The 19,151-nt window shown below is 46.1% G+C and overlaps 2 protein-coding genes; one reads left to right on the plus strand and one right to left on the minus strand.

The window, feature by feature from the left end:
* Positions 1–5,990: 5,990 nt before the first annotated feature.
* On the minus strand, positions 5,991–6,980 carry GSTUM_00004208001 (uncharacterized protein). XM_002835252.2 has 3 exons: positions 6,537–6,980; positions 6,380–6,478; positions 5,991–6,316 (listed from the first exon to the last, which is right to left on the minus strand). Exons 1-3 carry the CDS (start codon positions 6,858–6,860, stop codon positions 6,239–6,241), a joined length of 501 nt encoding a protein of 166 aa, XP_002835298.1. The 5' UTR covers positions 6,861–6,980; the 3' UTR covers positions 5,991–6,238.
* Positions 6,981–17,810: 10,830 nt separating this feature from the next.
* On the plus strand, positions 17,811–19,151 carry GSTUM_00004209001 (uncharacterized protein; the record flags this gene model as incomplete). Its single annotated transcript, XM_002835253.1, has 4 exons — positions 17,811–17,974; positions 18,030–18,364; positions 18,424–18,490; positions 18,548–19,151. The coding sequence occupies 4 exons, from the start codon at positions 17,811–17,813 to the stop codon at positions 19,149–19,151; spliced, it is 1,170 nt and encodes a 389-aa protein (XP_002835299.1).

The raw sequence follows: 19,151 nt of genomic DNA on the forward strand, positions 1-19,151 counted from the left end.
GCTAGGGTATTGGATCCGTTGGTGAAGTCCTGAGGGCCAGAGGCTGAGTTTTTCGGTCCAAGGGATTATGGTAAGGGTCTGACGGGTCCACGCTTTGGGTTTACTAATATCTCTTCTAATATCTATTTTCGCGACTTCACCTATGGTTTCTAATGTACCGTGATCAATTTTTGGTCTATTTGAATAGCTTAGGTAAAGAGCTGCAATTCTTCAAATCTTATGAATAAACGGCTCACGGATTCCCGGAAACTCAGTCAAGTATCAGGCGAACCAACCCTTCCACTAATAGCGCACTCAGAAAAGCTCGCATACCATAGCTAAGCCACCCGACAGCGCCTAAGCGTGCTATCAGGGAGCAAAAGTATGCACAGTCTTGGGGGCCTGGGCTCATTAAACCGCCAAGGAAACACCGGTAAATCCTGAACAATGGTACCTACCCCTTCAAGATCAACGGATGGATGAGAGGGATGCCACTCGCTTGGGTATCACAGTAAGTTAGTCCACTGATACCTAGAATGGGACACATGTCTATTAGACTCGCGTGGGGTACTAGCACTGGTCATGGCTCTCCGTTGTGGGGGCTGGAATCTAGGAGTAGCAAATGTCTCACAATTTGTCACATAGTTGGCGCTCCTTGTAGCACATTCGGAGGTGGGCGTTAGCTTTACCACAAAGTCTACTGACAGAACCGTCTAAGAGGATGTGCCGGGTGGGGTGGTCGGCAATCAGCCACGTGGGATAAGTTCAATGTGAAGAGAGGATTTGGTTGCGGGGAGGTCGGGTAAGTATACGCCTTCACAATATCGGTATTTTAAATGCCGCTCCGACAACTGCCTGAGCCACTACCGCCCCGGGAGATACTAGGAGCCGTGCTTAACTCCAGAGCAATAGTGGGCCAGCCAGCAACAATGTGGCGGACCCCAAAACTCGGAGATCCTCAACCCTGTTCCGACTTCACAAAAGCACCCCGTTCCTGTTCCTCCCGGGCTGCTCCCCCCCCCGCTACTGGAAAAGGTACCAGAGGGTGCCCGCCTTCCTAGGGGGCAGCGCTAGTGGCACTGCGACGACACCCCGCAAATCAACATCAAGGGACACAATGGGGAGCCCTGCTTCTCCAGCGCCCAGGCAAGAAATCGCATCTCGCACTTCTCCACGCCAAGTTTAAAAACAGGAGTTTTCATCTCCGTGGAGATCTTAGTGCTTGATTCGGGGTTATCGTTCTCGGACAGCAAAGCGCTACATTTTACAGGGGACGTTCAGGTGAAGGAAACGTAGCGACAGCAATAAGTTCATAAAGTTTAGCCCCACGGGCTATATAAACCTTCTAGCTAGACAGGAGTTACCAATATCTTCTTTAGCCTTTCCTTACGAAGTCTAATTATAAAATTTTATTTGGAAGCGATCTTGGTATTTCTACAGTATGCAAACACCTACCCGTCGTGGAACACCTGAAAAGTGCAGTTGTAGAGAACATCCGGCCAACAGGCCTTGGTGTGAGAGAGAGAGTCAAGGTGTCTCCCCAACCTCCCAACACCCGAACCACAGCCCACCATTTGGATTGGTGCCTATGTCTCCAAGACTTGCTTTGAGCTGAAAAACTGCGCTTTCGAAGCTGTAGATCTAGCCCCAGAGACCTTTGTCATGCGGACGACACCGCACCTGGAGTATGGGGAGCTACAGTTGGGTTTTTTCCGATTGGGTTGTCGATGTGTTGAAGAGTGGGAAATGCTATAAGCGGAAGGAGAGACGGGCGGGCCCGGGCGGGGTTTATGGGGGATTCTGATTCTACGGTGTACCGCACATGTCTTAGATACTCCGAGGACTTGCTACTGTGAACGCTCTTACACTTAGTTGACATAGATTATCACTCGATAACTCGAAATACACCAAAGAAACAATAGTATTCACGAGAAAATTTTAGTGCTTCAAGTCTTACAATTGAAGACTAGCCCTTTAGCTTTTTCCAGGCTAGGCAGAACGCACACAGAATAAGCCACTCCACGCATGGCATGGGCGTATAACACCCAAGTAGGATACTCACTCATCCATGCTCAATCACGATTTAAGGATATTTTTCAAATTGCCCAGAATGACTCGATCTGATATATATCCACTAAAAGAGTGAATGCGTTCAATCCCACACGAGGGAATTAGTGAAAGGATCCAAATAATCTTTTTTTGATTGTGTGTCAACGTTTTTTGGGAGGAAATGGATTCAGATGACATTCCAGGGTTTTTGTTGCCAAAGTTCCAGCTGTCCAGACTTCAGAGTGATAGGATTACCCAAGATCTCACAGACAGCTATCGTGTATGCTTTTGCCAAGGGGAATTCACGGCGTCAAAACCGAATAGAAATAAATTGCTTGAATGGAAATACTCATATTTGTAGTATCTAGGTGAACCCCCTAATATAGGATCCGTCTGTGTTTTCTCTAGTGTTGTAAGTATGAAACGCCTTAAACCTAATCTATCGGCGGCGTGAAGACAAGTATCAAGTGATAGCGCTGCTGGAATGGCCAGCACTCTAGAGAGATTGTTAGCCAAAAAAGCGGCCGTAGACGGGCTTGCCACTTGTTTTACAACATCTAATTCCTAGCGGGCGCTCTGGCCACTGTTCGTGTCCTATGTCCACCCTATTGAAGGTTCTAGATCGATGTTAGTTGATTGAGATAGATTGTGGAGGTTTTGGGAGTCTAGAGGAGAGTTCAGAGGTTTAATGAATTGGTGTGGAGGTTCAGAGATTGACAGGAAATTCTCCGGACATGTCTTTCCTTTGTTATCACGGGAGTGTATGGAGGAAAGGGTAGCATTCTTGGAGAGATACGGATAGGTGTGGTGGTTCATGGAATGATGAGGATACATTGTTTATGTTTTACTTATACACCTGTCTTTACCGTTAGTTTAGAAAAGAATGAACGAAGTTGTTTTTTCCTTACATTATGCTCTTGTACACGTCCTACCACAGCTCCCACATAGTCCTTTAGTTTCTCTCTATCGCTGCGCAAGTCAATCATTAACTGATATACTCATTCATAAGACACCCCACTGTGGCCCGTCATATACGCCTCATAATGGCGGAGTCTCATAGCTTTTGAACTCACCCCCGGAGCGAATGAGAGGCACCGCTGGGACTCTGTATGCAAGCATTCAAAATAAAGGTACCCCAATCTGCAGCTAGCTTTAATTAGTCGGCATGTTAGAAATCCCCAAACCACGCACAAGTAGTAGCTGACAATCTATAATACACCATCTTTAACTATCCCTTGCAACATCCTAGACGAAAGCCAATGTCTTCACATCTCAATTATTATGACAACCCTTTAATATAGAAAGTCTCAGATCCTTTCCCTCTCGCCGGCAAGGGGTCTGGAATCCAAGGGCAGCTATTCCCGCTAGACCCTGGTACGCTGCCAAGTCGTTTGGGCTAAGTCATGGGGAAGATGCAGGACTTGGAACGCGCAATTTGGTGTGGATCTCCCATTCATAATGGCATGAGCCCCGCCACTGACCTGCGGTCGAGATTGGATTACCAGATCTCATTATCAACAATACGCTAGCGATACAGACACTGATAGGCTGCTATCGAGGACTTGTTCCTGCATTATCGATGGGGACGTCGCGACTGTCGGCTCAATCCACTTTACCCTCCATGCTAGGTGGTCTCATAAGTTAGCCATTTATAGTTATTTCCACCTCACATCTGACACCGCGATCCAGAAAATTTCTAGAGATAATATAATTCTCCCACGCTGGAATTGAAGCTGGAAACTTTATATGGGAACCTCTACCTTAGATACCCAGCTCCAAATATGCAGAGTAAGTTAGACCTGATCTCACTCACTCGGCCCTGTGGGGAAAAACCCCCGAGAAAGGCTCACAAGAAGTGTATCCGAGCAGACGCTTTATGGGCCCGTGCCAAACCTAACCCAAATTCCTCCAAGTTCCCCCAGGTAAACATCACAAAACTGGGTTGCCTAGAGAACCCGTATTTCTGGGTGGTTAGATCATTAGCAAGAAAATTACAGGTTCCGCAGGCCCGTATAAATGATGTAATCCTCCACATTGTGAGAAATAAAAGAAATAAGAGCAGTAACAATAGAAGATCGATTATTCGACTTGGGTGCCGGCTCGAAGTTGATTAGCCATGACAGTTAAACCTACTTTCTAACACCCGGGAGCAAACTAAGGCCTCAACTGGCCCCTCAAAAACAAAGAAACGAATAGAAACGGTGCATGAGGGGTATCATAGCGTGCGTCAGCTTAACACCAAGCTGTTATGACAGCATAGAAGGAACCTAGCTAGGAGAGCTCAGAGAAACATTGCCATTGCTCATACCGTGGAGAACGAAGCTTCGGTATCCCATAAGGTCCCCCAGAAACTCAAAAACAGCATCTTCGATACTTAAAGCCACGTAACTACAACTCCTTGATAGGATATTGGTGAAATACCCCTCAAGAGCACAGGTTTCGGTCACTCTTGACAGCTATGCGGAATATTATATCTCATGTCACAGCCGAGCTCACCGGCAATACGGTACATAACTGACAGAAACCAGATCATGTGACCGAAATTTTCTCTTGCCAAATTCTGGCGAGCAAGCCCAATGTGCTCCGGCGATACCAGGTTCCACTCCTTATCTCCAGTCCTAGGGAGCTTGACACAGTATCGGCCAACCTAGCCCACGTTTACTGCACGAATACCGAAAGCCCCACAAAACTCGGGAATGATAAACTCGGCCATTAAAATAACTGGAGGAAACCACGGCAGGGCCACTCCCAGAGATCCACCGGTCCCCACGTGTTTACCATCAAGTCCAGATCGTGCGGGCTTTCTTGGAACCTACTTGACGGAAAGTCGTGAAGTTACTCTCCGCGCCTCGGACGCAGACACGCACGATAACGGCAGCCTTGAGTGCTGGTGGTTCGGGGAAGGGGAAAAGAGAAAAATTCGAGACATTCCAGCTCGGCAGCTGCATGTACCGATGTTACAACAACTCTCTAAGAGCGAGTCAAGCCAGGCGTACGGACCAACGCAAATCATCCTAATCCTAGCCATGCGCAAGTGAAGCCGGACTTCTTCAGGATACTAGGAATGGTTCACACTTTGGATTGAATTTGAGCCGTGCTGTTACGGGGGAAAGAGAGAGGTAAGGGGAGGAGGAAAGTGACAGTGTGCCACGAAAGGGACCCGGTACTATTGGGGGGGTTGATAATCCCCCTCCGCCCAAAAAAACCGCAGCGGAACTTGCAACTTATCAAGGTAAGAACCCCCCCACTTGAGTTATGATATAGTTGAGGCCAACCGCCAAAATTTCAGAACATTCCTCCTGCCCCGCACCGCATACCGCAGCTGACCTTTTCGGCACTACAGTATGTACGGTATGGCACATATAGCGGCGGATATATATCGTCGCTCGCCTATGACCCCCCATCTTCACTTAAGCGAGTGATCGTGGATGAATTCATCTCGCTTGCGTCCACCTACGAGTAGTACGCAGGGCTCAGTGGAAGGATGGATGCCGTAGAAATTACCGTACTCGAGATACCTTCAAATAGGTTAGGAGTTTCCCAAGAGGTGTGTTCTAGAAAAACTACGGTTTTCGCTAGCTTGGCATTATATCTGGGCTGAGATCGGCTAGACTCTCTTCTCAGACTACACGTGAAGGGCCCTCGCTGAGACATGGGACGTGTATCACGATACTGGAGTAGTGGGTTAACTCAGACTACCACGCGTTTGTTCTAGGTGAAGTCATAGTTTGGGATTAGGCTTCAAATTTGGTACCAGGTTCAAGGCGCTCCGAAGAGCGTCATGCGGTTTTTCATCATTGAACAAAATTGATTGCCGTTGGCCATTTCAATAACTTCTGATGGGCCGGTTAGTTCGAAGCAAGAATCTCTTCGTTCCTTCCTAAACTAACACCCGTCTGGATATCCTGGTTCACATCGTCACAGAAACATCACATCACGTTTCATATAGCACGGGACAGCTGTTAAAGGTAATGATGTCAGTTAACCGTTCAGCATTAATTCTAAAATAACAGTCTAAAGATATATGATTCGCTTCTTTTGCCTTCGCAATCAAATCCCCCCCTCCATACACTAATCTTGACTCGTACCATTCCGCCCTACCATTATCATTAACTTCCGCATCTCATCCGTATCGCAACCGTACCATGAGTGTAGTTGCGATAGAATGGGGATCGATCTATTGAGTGTGGGCTCGAGAGAGCTGCTTGGCTCAAGCAAGGTATTCGACGGCAAGGTGGACCGGGAAGGTATTCGCGGGGATGACAGCATCCTCATCAACCCAGCGGATCTGGGAAATTGTTAGTATCGATTGGGCTATGCTGTATGGGAAAGGGAGACGGGAGCTACTGACCTCCCATCCAGTACCGGTAGTGGTGGGGAAGGCATAGAAGCGGTCTTCGGATCCGTATACTAGTTTGTCGTTGGTAATACCCCACTCAGAGGAGCGGGACTAAGGAATCAAAATCAGCAAACTATCCCCGACACAAGAAGGGTATTTCATATCCTACTTCAGAAATAGCAGCATCTGCGAAAACAAGGTTGGAAACAGCAGAATTGGGAGTCTCGGGGATTAGGAACACATTGTCCTCGGTACCGTCGAGCCCGTTAACGATGAGTCTGCGGCTGCCGTCGTCGGCGAAGTAAGCCTTGACAACCTGCCCACTAGTGTTAAAGGAGGCATGGTTGCCAAAGTTCTCGATCCAGAAGTTGTTCAACTCATTGTTGGAGCTGTTTGCGGTCTTGAGGCTAAAGACACGGCTTCTGGCAGCAGCCGGGACAGCGAGGACGCTAACAAGAGTAGAGGCAAAAGGGAGAGCACTAGAGAACTTCATTCTGGTGGTTTTGTTTGTTTTGGTTGGAGGTGAAGAGAGGCTTGTGAAGGCTTTGAGCGACTAGTATTGAAGTGAATTGAATAGAACGCTCGGGTTGTCTGATCTGAGCTGGTTGATGAGGGTGGGTTTGGGGTTCATGAGAGGACATCCACCCTTATATAGACTGACGGGGAAGAGTTGCATTGGCGTGCGAATTTCACCAGTCGAAGGACCGCCAAGGCTTCCTGAGTCGAAACGTAAGATATATCGTAATTGTCATCATGCTCATCTCAGTCATGATGATCACGAGTTCTCCGTAAGTTAGGGTGCAGTTTGGTTGAGGGTGGCTAGGGCAGCCAACTCGTCATGGTTCTTCGAACGTAGAGTCGTGTGAGGAGCACCTGAAATCAACATTCACGGGTGATTGATCTGCTTACATAACGCACAGAAAATAAATTGAGGCTCCGCAGAACCTTGAAAACGACCATACACATATAGTTATGATAATTTGAAACCTTACTACCTCCACTAATATTGCTCTGATTGAAAATCAGAAAAGGACAATATTAGAGAGGAGTCCCTTCTGGGTACCTCAATGGGCTCATATCCTCCTATATATGGGGCTGTGGTTGGAGCAGTTCGAACATCATTCTTGTGTTGGTTTTGGTTGATTTCAAGTGCCCAGCACCATGCCTAAAATGTTCTCGTAGGGCTGATAGGGTCTTGGCACGCACGTATTAGCAGGATACGAGTATTATGCTATCGTAATACAGCCACCCCATCATCCCTCACACCACTCCCGAATTTCGATATAGCCAGCCTCATTATCGCTACTATTCCTACCGTCTGCCAAGGCGAGGCATCTTGCGGGTTGACGCAAAGAACAACTTCATCGGTATAGTATTAGTCTAGTGAGTAACTATTCGTTCATACAATGGCCTTGGACGGGTATGATTGGTCCACCCCCCTCCTAAGTTATATGGTAAGAGCACTGCCAACCCCCTCCTCTTTTCCCCTTTACGGGCTCTTTTATGGTTAGTGATACCGGGATGGCGGACCTGGGCAGAAGAGGCCTTGCGTAGAATCCAGGCCCCACAGTTTTCGCGTATCTTGCGCGTTGTTATTCAGAAGCAGGCTTAAACAGCCCCACTTTAATCTTGTCTCTCACTGATTCCGTTACGAGTGGAGTGACCCCCGGGCGATGGGTACAAGTGCCGGTTTGGCGTGCGACACCAAACTGTGCCTTTCCTGGTAAAAACTCGGGAATTCACCAATTTGCTAATCCACATTAGATCTGAGTTAGTCCTTAATAAGACTTATGCCTTAGCTTAGTAGATGTTAGTGGATTGATTTGGCTTCAGATATGTATGGTGTTTAAAACCACCTAGATTTACTTTCCGTATAAACCACTTCCATTATCTACTCAACCGGAACAAAGTGTTTTTGGGTAATTAAATCGTAGAGCTACTCTTTAATCGATTCTCTCAGTGTGAAATGATTATTTGAGGATAGTTGTAGTCGATTGTTCATAACTTACGCTTCACGCCGGAATTTTTTTTTTAACCCAGGCGGAGGTGCCGCACACCACAGTGATTGGCCATGAGTGGGCGGAGGTTTTTGCATTAGTGTTCTGTGCTTCCAGAGTTTGGTCAGAAGTACAGCACTCACCCGCTGGAGTCCCAGGGGGGGAATGTTTTCCGGATATTATTACTGTGCCCTTCGAACCTCGGGGTTACTCAACGAATTATCCTTCACGTTTTTTACGCTATCCCCCAGCTCCTCGACCGGGGCTTTTCTTCGGGTTGGCGATAACGTAAAGGCATCTGGCGACAGGAAAGGGGTCGAGAATAGCGAGAAACGTTCAATCGTAATGCTATCAAGTCTATGTATCATACAATACCTGTCAGATGATCCGTGCGATAAAGATCTCCAACCCGTTCGGCGTGGTGCTAAGCCCTTCGCCCAAGATACACATGCCCCAGTCCCAACTTTCCGCTGTCCAAACTGATGGTTATGTAATCCCAGTAGGTATGCTATGGGGATTTACCCTGATGTGTGGGAGTTTTCCTTTCCTGTATTTAAGCAGGAGCAAATCGGTCATGGACCACTAAATTGAACACATTCCCTCTTGCCTCCACAGAAGTGTTTTCCTCCACACGACACAACAACCCGCTGCGTACGTTCGCTATCACAAACTACCGGTATATCATATGTAGCACCCGAGCACGTTTAGCTGCTCGATTAGAGCTCCTCCCTAGGGTATGCTTTAGACTTGGGAATGTGGTGCCCAACCCACCGCAAGGAATGGATCACCACTCGAGTATCATGCTTAGACTGATATTGCCTTTATAGCACCTCAGGTGAACTAAGACCTTGCCTGCTGCTTCTAGATTGGCGTAGTTGGTATTAAAAAATACCTTCTGATACTCGATAGTACTCGTAAGCCTTAACCTAAATTATACTCTTTTCACTCCTTCTACCTCACCATACCGAATGATCGGGAGATATATGGCTAGACACCAGTAATTTCCAAATACTTATGCTACGGATACACACATGAAACAAAACAGATTACGCTCTACAGGTAAAGCTATGCTCTAGAGAACCAATCTTTTAATAGTGGAAGATATTCTCTACAGGAAGGTGCAATCCACAGACTGCTCCTAACAGCAAAGTACATTTTTGTCTTGAGAAGTGGCCTAGCGAGACCACAGCTGCTCAGTTTGTGACGCCCGTTATTGGCAGGGTCCAGGAGTTTCCTATGCGCTGATGGATCTAACTGTTCGGGGTAACGGTACATGTTTTTTCAGGGCAATGGTGCAGTATACCTGTAATTATATCCATCCTTTGTATCATGCAAGTACAGTCGCACCTCGCTATAATGGACCTCTTTGTATGAGAAACCTCGCCATTACGAATGAATCGTACGGGAATCAAGACCCCTGCTCCAATACAAACAGTACTCGCTATAAGGAATTCACCCCGAAATCTTGCTATAACGAACAAAACCCCCCAACTCTTAGCGTTCTTTATAACGAGGTGCGACTGTAACGTATTGGGTCACTTTGTACTTGTAGATTATGTGAATTTTGCCCAAATCCTCACTAAAGAGAAATTTCGACGAAATAAAAACCCCGAATTCAGGCAAATCTAACAAAATGTACTATCAGGAACACTCCTGCACTTTCGTGTATCGTCTGGACGTAAATCGAGATTTTTCAGATTTCTACTTTGTTTTGGTGCCCTTTGTCATTGTTGATCCACTTCCCCGTTTGACCCGGTTCACGGTCCAACACCGCAGCGTAGCTCACTCAGTCCAGTATGCCATTGGTACTTGCAGTTGAGCTTGGGTAAATTAGTCTTAACTTTTACGATGCAGGAATCAAAGTATCCGATAATACGGGTCGAGAGTTTGCATTACGCACGGAGCTTTTTGCTACCTGTATACCGGTATTTTTCAAATCTCTGTGTCCGGATACTTCTTGCATGTTACGAGTACTCAAAAAGATTCACTGCGTATATTGTGCCACACTCTTTACAAATGGGTGTTATTTTTACTTTTACACCGAATTAGCCATATTTTGCGATTCTGTTCAGCGTTTGGTTGTACCGGTATACACACATCCGCAGAGTTGTAGTAGCACTTCAGGTGCCCCACCAACTCCAACCCTACATAACCAGACAGGAGCGACTCTTTTTCGAGAAATTTTTTCGATCTGGGAACTGCAAGTTACATAGAAGATATTCATGCTCTCTTCCTAGCCAATACCTTCTGCAATCTCCCAGCTGAAGACTGCCGAGGCTTTGAGATACACCCGAGTTTCGAGAAGTTTGCGGACACGAGTGTACTCGAGTACATCGGCCATGTCTTGCACAACATACCTTCAGCTGCTCAGGGACATAAATCTAGCTTGTAGCTACCTCTCAAGGGGGGTAATAATCCGAAGGGTCACCCTTAATAGCTCGTTTTCAAGTCTTAGAGGTTGGTCAGAAATCCCAAGTTTGAGTGCCGGTACCGGTATTGGGGGCTATGGCTTGAGTAAGTTGGAGGTGATCAGTCAGGAGAATTATCGGTAGAAAGTCGCAGGATAGTCTATCCACCTTGCGACTGGACTCCTGGATATGTGGAGGAAGTGCCAATGCGGGGAATTTGTAAGTCAGCCGATTTTGGAAGGTGAATTTACCTGGATACCAAGAAATACCCCGCGTCAAAAGTACCCCGAGGCGGTTTCCTAGTGTGAGTGGCGATAGTGCTCGTGTGGTATCTTGAGGCTACCCCCACACAGTTCCTCAAATACCAAGGCCCTCCGGTACGGCGAGAAAGGTCTTTTACACCTGTGGATTGCGCCATGGAGGTTGATCAACTCGTCCCCCGTTCTCTTTGTTCCAGAACAAATGTCCCGATATCGCGATAATAAATGGACTTCTCTATTTACCTCTTAGATTCTATGGATGGCACTCCACTGTACTACTCGCAACAGGTGAGATAACAGGGCTGGCGAGTTTGTTTGTGCGCTTAGATATTCACAGATTTTTCACCATATATTTTGCGAGTCTCCGTTATCCGGTACTTCTTGCCTGCTAGGAGTATAGTATACAAGAATACCCTGAGGGGAGCAGTCGACTTCCTGAACAGAGTAACTCTTTACAGCCCCATCATATACGGGGAACCTATCACAATCTACCAACAATCGATATACCGGTACTCCAGGAGGTTATTGTGCTTACCCCTGGAGCCCGACTTGGGGGTTAGACTAACCCCTACTCTCTCCAATTACCGCAAAGTACTGCATCCAGCGGTAGATGTTACGTTACACCATGTACAGTTCTATCAATACGGAAAGACTCCTGTAAATCCCTAGAGTACGGTATCTCCTTTCTGCCTCGCGATATCAAATGATATAACGTGATACCCTAATCCAAGCACGTACAATACTCGAGTACAGTGCTCCAGAAAAGGATGCAAATGCATATTAAAACTGTGGTGTGGCCACCAGAAGCGTCCGATTGAGGGGTAAGGCAAATAAAACCGTTAAAACGTAGTTACTATAGCATGTGTTCCACAGGCGGGCTCACCACGTCGCTTTGCCGGGCAATTGTGGTCGTCTCTCCGGGTGCCTGAGCAGAGTAACTTACCTCTTGCGATTCGCTCTCTCTAGTAGGAATCTAACCTCCGAATTCGGACATAAGATGTCCTGAGAAGGGCCGGTGCTTTTCTGCCACCACAAAAGATCAGCCTTCAGGATGTGTTGGATCTCATCAACCTGTATACGCAGTTCTGTTAACTTGTCAAACTAGACTTATCCTAGGTTGGCGTAGAAAGCGAATCGCAAGAGAAAATACGATACTTTCCTACCTCGAGACCCAATATCGACGGGAGCAGGTTGAGCAGAGAGATGTGGGCACCTGAGATTGTATCTTGAGTAAACAGGAAAAGCGGTTAGAATGAGGGCTCATTTTTTTCTCATTGGGCGCCGGGGCTAATGAAACGCGTGCGCGGGGGGGGTTCCATCTCATTGTGTTCCAAGCTCCACAGTCTCCTATCTCGCACAGTCCTAGATGGCTGAGGTATCAGCTTTCTTACTCAAGCGCAACCCCCCCGGAGCCAAATTGGGGCACTTAACTAGGCATACGAATCCAGTATCTGTTTATGTCTATCGTAGAAACCCAAACAATTGGACTATGTGCTATGTCATTAGAGTTGCAGCTTCCGGTAAAGTTTGGTGCCTTTTTCTTTTTGATATGCTAAAGGGGCTGCTCAAATCGTCTTTTTCTGTATTTCTCGCCCCTTTTCCAGAGCAGGGAATTTTCGAACTTGTAGTACATAACCCAATTAATATCATAGTAGATTGTGCAAACTCACCCGTACAAATCTCGTGTTGCCATGACCTGCGCAACTAATACACTTGTTGGTCGTCTAATGCCGGTACAACTGTCTCGAGACTTCCGTTCATATGACGATGGCAGACACAGCCTATAAGTCCGCTACGGCGCGGCGTGACCATCTCACGCGAGGCTTCTCCATCTGTAGTAGTACGGAACCTGATACTCCGGGCTCGAAGATCAAATTCCTAATCGCAGTGAAGATTTTCAGGAGAAATTTAGGAGTTGGCACTGTAGCACCGGGTTATCTCCTCCCATCCGTTACACATCTCGGTAGCAGGGGTGAATCTCGGGTCCACCGTAGGTTTAGCCTAACAGGGTTTCCTGAATCGCTTCCGCCAGTTAGTGATCCAACACAGTCGGCATGTGCAGACTTTACCGTGTGAGGAAAACACCGACCCTTCTTGGGGGCCCCCGCCTCCGATTAAAGAGATTTGATGTCTGCCGGAGATAGTGGATTAGGGTTTGTGGTCATATTATATTAGTACCTCGTACATCTGTATATTTGATCCTTTGTTTCACTCTCACCAAAATATTGCTTTTTTTTTTTAAAAAAAAAAAACCTCTTGACTACTCACGTAATTATCTACCTCTCTAAGGCTTCTTTTTCGCAAAATTCATTGTTGCAATCTACTAATTAGACATCGGATTTTGGTGGTTCGAACGTCCCGGTTTGGTCCCCTTTGCACTATACTTGTTCCATTCAAAGGTGTCTTTCAATATCCCAAATAATTTTGAACTAGCAGAACAGCAACTCACAGGTGTCTCGACCATTGTCAGTGCCATGAACCAAGCGTACTCTCCACGGTCACCAGAGATCACTCTGTTTTCTTGTTAATTGCTTTAGTAATTTCAAGGTGCCCAAGCTCCTAAGACGAGGCAATAATAGCAGAAACGATATGGTACTAGAAGCAATAGCGGGGGGAGTGTCCACGTCCCCTTCCCGTAGAGTTTATTGGATGCACACACTTTAATTCTCTCGGAGAACTAAACTTCAAGATGCTTCTGTTGACCCCCCCCCCACCTACCAGCCAAAAGTTGAAGTATCGTAGAGGGCGATACACAACTGCGACAACTAGCACCACGGAAAGAAGATGACTGCTCGGTTGAGACTTATTCGGTTAGATAACAATAGTAAAGAAATAAACTAGTTTTTTACGGACATGGTAGTGTCGCGGGTGTAGGTGGCCAGGCATAGATTATAACTGCCGGCAGTTATTGGAGGCATACAGTATGTTGACGATAGAAGCTTGGAGGAAAGATATGTGATTTCTCATGAGATGGGAGACTGCCGCAGGCATTGATGGATGTTCGGAGGGATTCACAGAGGTGAATTCAATGAAAGGGGCGATCCTGAGAGAGTGGGTGATAGATGGAAAACAGGAAGCAAAGGATAGAGGTTTCTAGTTGATGGGGGTGGTTAGCTGGTGGTTTCCTAAAAACAAAAATGGGGATTGCAGAGAATAGTTTCATGATTTCTTTTTGTGGAAGGTTGCGGAAAGGAAGAGATTCATGTGGCGATGAGGAAAATTCGCTTAGTGTTTTCTATTTAGATTTGTCTTTTCCACCCATGTGTTGTTAGTGATGAGCGATATTGTTTTTTTTGCTTAGATCAATATTATCGAAGTTTAGCGTTTTAGCTCGCTGTGCACGATAGTATTACCAAGACAGTAGACGTTGGTCAGGTTTCAAAAAGAGCACTTTTTCATGGTGCTTATCGGGAATAACTCCCATCTCCGCGCTCTACTGGGTGACTCCTTTATAGTTCTGAAGAGTTTCTCTAAGGGGTGGGGTAGGAGCTTACCTTTCGCTCTGTTTTTCGCCCCTTCCTAGAGTAGAGGATTTTCAACAGCATAATATAGCACACGGTGCAATTCTTTGAGTTTACAAAGTATATCTTTTGCAGCTGTACTCTAACCCGACTTCTATCATCCTCATCTACAGGTTCCTTGATCTTTCTCTGCCAAAAAGACTCCTGACAGTTGTCATGGTGAGGCATTTTTAAACGGACTACTATTCCATTATACTCAAAAATTTGGTCTTTTTTCTTGTGTCTGGGTGTTATGCAATAGCAGTCCTTAAAATGCCCACGTTGCGAATTTCTGTGCAGTCAAATTACTGGTATGAGGTGATGAGATATCTTACCCCTCTTTTCCCTTTTCGCGCGAGTGAGTCCAAGGGATTGGCTATCTAACCGCCACCTACTGTGGGCGAAGGACGGATAGTGTATATTCGTGAATTAAATATTAACACCTACTTCGGCGCGGGTTTCCATATGATAACAAGATTTTGACATTGAAATAGACTGGGGAAAGTTCCGTAGCCCTTCCAAGATGAAAAGGATGTGCGCAGCATGCGCAGTAACATTCTCGTTCATACCAGGGTTAACTTAGTCCGTGAATATTCTCAATGGTTGGTAGTTTCTGCTATGCAGCTACGCCTATTGATTGTGCAGCATTCGTGTAAATGAGAGGTCACATCGATTCTCCTGGGCTTGTGATATGTTACCTCTCTACTCCGGGGTCATCAAGGCTGATGATTACCAGTATTGGCAACGAGGTGCGACTGTAGATAAATACGTTATCAAGAGTGACGGGGGACTCAATAAATTATAAACACTAGAATTTCAAATTCATCATTACACCATGCCAGCTACGCTTACCGAAGAAAAATGCAGCACAAAAACCCCGGGAGATTGCCACCAGAAACTCTACTGGTGCAGTGAGTGCGAGTCTGTGTTCTGCGAGAACTGTTGGGACTTACAAGCAGTCCACGAGTCAGGGCCCGGTTTCAGAGGGAGGTTGAAGAAGAGGAAGCATGCAAAGACCGAACTTGAAGTCGCTGATTACATTCTCTCAGTTCTTGAACCCAACTTAACCGAAGAGGAAGCCAACGACGCTCATGTTTCCAATGTGCATACAAAGTGGTTTGGGGTTCAAATCGATGAAAACCTTCCGGCGAGAGTCTCCCTGAAGAGCAAATCCTTTCTCGACCTGGCCTCAGGATCTGGGGAAGATCCTTCTTCCCAACACCCATGTCTGGTGTCCTTTGTGGGGGAAACTGGAGCAGGCAAAAGCACTTTGGTTAATGCGATGATAAAGGTAATATTAACCGATTCATCAGGAGTCTTTTGTTCGTCGACTAATGGCGAATAAAGTCAGTTGGTGCAACACAGATCGAGGTGACCACACCTGTTATTGGGACCAAAATCGATAGTCCCACTAGTGGCGATGTTCATCTTTTCCTAGATCCAAAATCTCTGCATACCACGAGGCCTTTATTTTTTGCGGACTGCGAAGGCTCTGGCGGTGGGACCGGAGCTCCACTTGCTGCGAGAATAAAGGAGAGTAATAAAAGGTTCAAACTCCGCTGCCACACCTATCGAGCAAGGACACGCAAAAGGGAAATTATCACCTCCGAAAGGTGCACCCGCATGTGGGCAGTGAATGAACTGTACCCCCGGATTTTATTCACGTTTTCAGATGTTGTCTGTCTTGTTAGCAAGAATTTCCGGTAGGAGTAATCCTGGAAAGTTTGAAGAGGCATTATGACTAACGATCGCTACTCCCAAGTATAGTAAGATTGAAAACCACATTGTCGACCTCTTGGATTGGGCAGACAATGTTTTTGAAAGATCTCTCAATCAACCAATGCTGCCAAAGGCAATCATTGTTGTTAATGGAGTGGAAAGCAAGGCATGTTCCTGCGTGCCTATCATAGACTTATTAGGCTTGCTGAGTTATTGATTCTGACATTGGTTTTAGAAAATTGACAGCGATGAGTGGTGGGATGTGGATAAGGTAACAAAGGAGCAACTCAAAAATCACCAGGCCCTTATCAATATTTATCCGGAACACAGTGGACAGCATTCTACTGATGCAATTAGTTTACGTACCACTATCTCGCACCGTAATGTAGCAAAAATGGCCCGCCAGTGGAAGGCTGAGCGTCGGAAAACAATATCCTCACTTGAGGATCTTATTTTGTGTTATTATAGCGATTTCAAGATTATATGCATACCCTCAGCCAATGACCCCCCTTACATTATTAACCAGCAGTATATTAAGCTCGGTGAACTTATTGCAAAAGGGGCACGAGATTCTGAAAATGCTAGGAATCTGGCAGGACTTCTGATGACGAGCGAGGAATTGGATCACTATCTCGAGCAAGGCTTTGAGCATTTCAGTACTTCAGGATTACCCTTCAACTTCTTGCAAGCCGCCTTACAAGACAAGCCTGTCTCAGTAGGTTTCTCAGGTCACCTTCTGAGAATAGCTTTTACCCTCTTGAGCCAACAACCAAATAACAGCGGGAGCCAGCTGCTGAATAATTTAGCTCCAATTTTTGCATCAAGTATATTCTTAGATGTGATAAGAAACAGAAGACCTCATCAGGGTAAGCCATATCCGGCGAGATTGTGTTAAAAGAGAGGGACATATCCAATAACTTGTAAAATAGGAGATTCAGGTCGCATATTTGAAGGATATCGTGGGAGGTGTGAAATTGCTCTGAGAGAATTGTACCAGAAGTATTGGCAATGCGAGGAGAGGGATCGGCATGGGAAAAGGTGTGTCAATCATCAAAATGGACACACAAAAGGGCACCAGGACTATAACGGAAAGGTTTTCAGAGCCGGAAAATTCAAAGCAATCGATGAATTAGACTCTGAAGATCAGATTGCAGGTTTTAACAAAGATATCATAACCCATCTAGATCAGATATTCAAGGAATGGGGAGAGAGACTAGGCGGGATTCCCCTACATGAAGCACGTGAACAGGGTAACCGTGCTGCACTCTATCTCCATCTGAAACGGACATCAATGCTGCATGGCAACAACGGGGCGGATAAACCACCGGGGTTGGTGAGCCACACTACTTGTTTCTGCTGCTTTCTATCAACCCCCTTACATCTGCTATTCTGCGGACATGCCATCTGTCAAGAATGCCTCGAACGTATTGCGGAGAAGAAGCAGGATCGCTTTGAGTTGAAAAAATGTCCTCTTCATAATCACCTAGAATGGAAACTCCCCTGGAGAACAAATCTTGACCTCCCAACCGCCGGGCTCAGAATACTCTCCTTAGATGGGTATGTCTGATATCGGTTTACTTTCCACATGCCAGTTGCTTACCTTCTCCTTATCTAGAGGTGGTGTAAGGTCGATAGTTCAACTTACTATTCTTCAAGAGCTAGAAATATCTATCGGCCTTGAGGTAAATATTGTAGACTTCTTTGATTTAATCATTGGAACTAGGTACGCTATCCACCTTCTAATGCTTATAATCATTATCATTAAAGATATTTTCTAGCGGTGGTGGGATCGTAGCAGCTGGGCTTGGTATTAGGAAATTTGGGGTCCAAAAGTGCATCGACAAATTTCAACAAGTTTCTAAGCAAGCATTTACCAAACGGACAGGTGCGGGCGGTGTGTTTGGGCCATTAATCGAGGCACAGCATCACAGTAGGTACAAAACTACAAATTTGTCAGAAGCGCTGCAGAAGGCTTTCGGAGAAGACACAATACTTTTCGGGGGTCAACGCGACCCAACACATGAGCCAATAACACGGGTTGGTGTTTCAGCGGCCACTCCCAGCCGCCATACTTTCCTTCTTTCAAACTATCAGCGACCTCAAGTTGCTAGTGGTATGTTAGCCAAACCTCCACAGAGAATATATGGAAGTACTAAATATCCATATTGCTAGTTGGCCGTCCTACATATACCTTTTATCGAGGTGAAACAGCGGAGGAGGAACTAAAGGTTTGGGAAGCGTGAGTATCTACTACTATTCCAACTGTTATAAACGGAGGGGTTAATATTCTGTGAAGTCTTCGCGCAACCTCAGCTGCCCCGAGGTATTTCAAATCATTCTACCACAAAGCTTCAGGTTATACATTCTATGATGGTGCTATCACATGTAACAATCCTATCTTTCTCGCACATACTGAGCGTAAAATACTTTGGCCCGAGCAACATGAAAGAGATCCAGACATTCTACTCTCAATCGGCACTCTTTGGAGTAACCAAGATGGATCTAGTTCAGAAATTGACAAAGCTAACCCAAAAGGAAAATTTGGTGTGCGCCAGTATGTGAAGAACCTGTTTGGTATCATGATGGCCGCTGTTCATGACGATTTGGATTGCGAGAAAACATGGTCTAGTTTCTACGACAGCCTGAATATATCGGAAGGGGATGGACATCGAAAGAAAAAGTATTGGCGAATTAATCCTAAAATTCCCAACACACCACCCGCCCTGGATTCGGTATCCAGTATGGACGACCTACAGGACATCGCCCGGAAATATTGCTCAACATCTCCGGAGATCAAAAATGTCGCCTCAACACTCATAGCCTCCCTCTTCTACTTTCAGATGAAAAGTGCCTCGAAAATCACTCTATCAGGATTCCAGACGTGTGAAGGTAAGGGATAG

Source organism: Tuber melanosporum (genome assembly GCF_000151645.1).
Source record: "Tuber melanosporum whole genome shotgun sequence assembly, scaffold_100, strain Mel28".
Lineage (NCBI taxonomy): Eukaryota > Fungi > Ascomycota > Pezizomycetes > Pezizales > Tuberaceae > Tuber > Tuber melanosporum.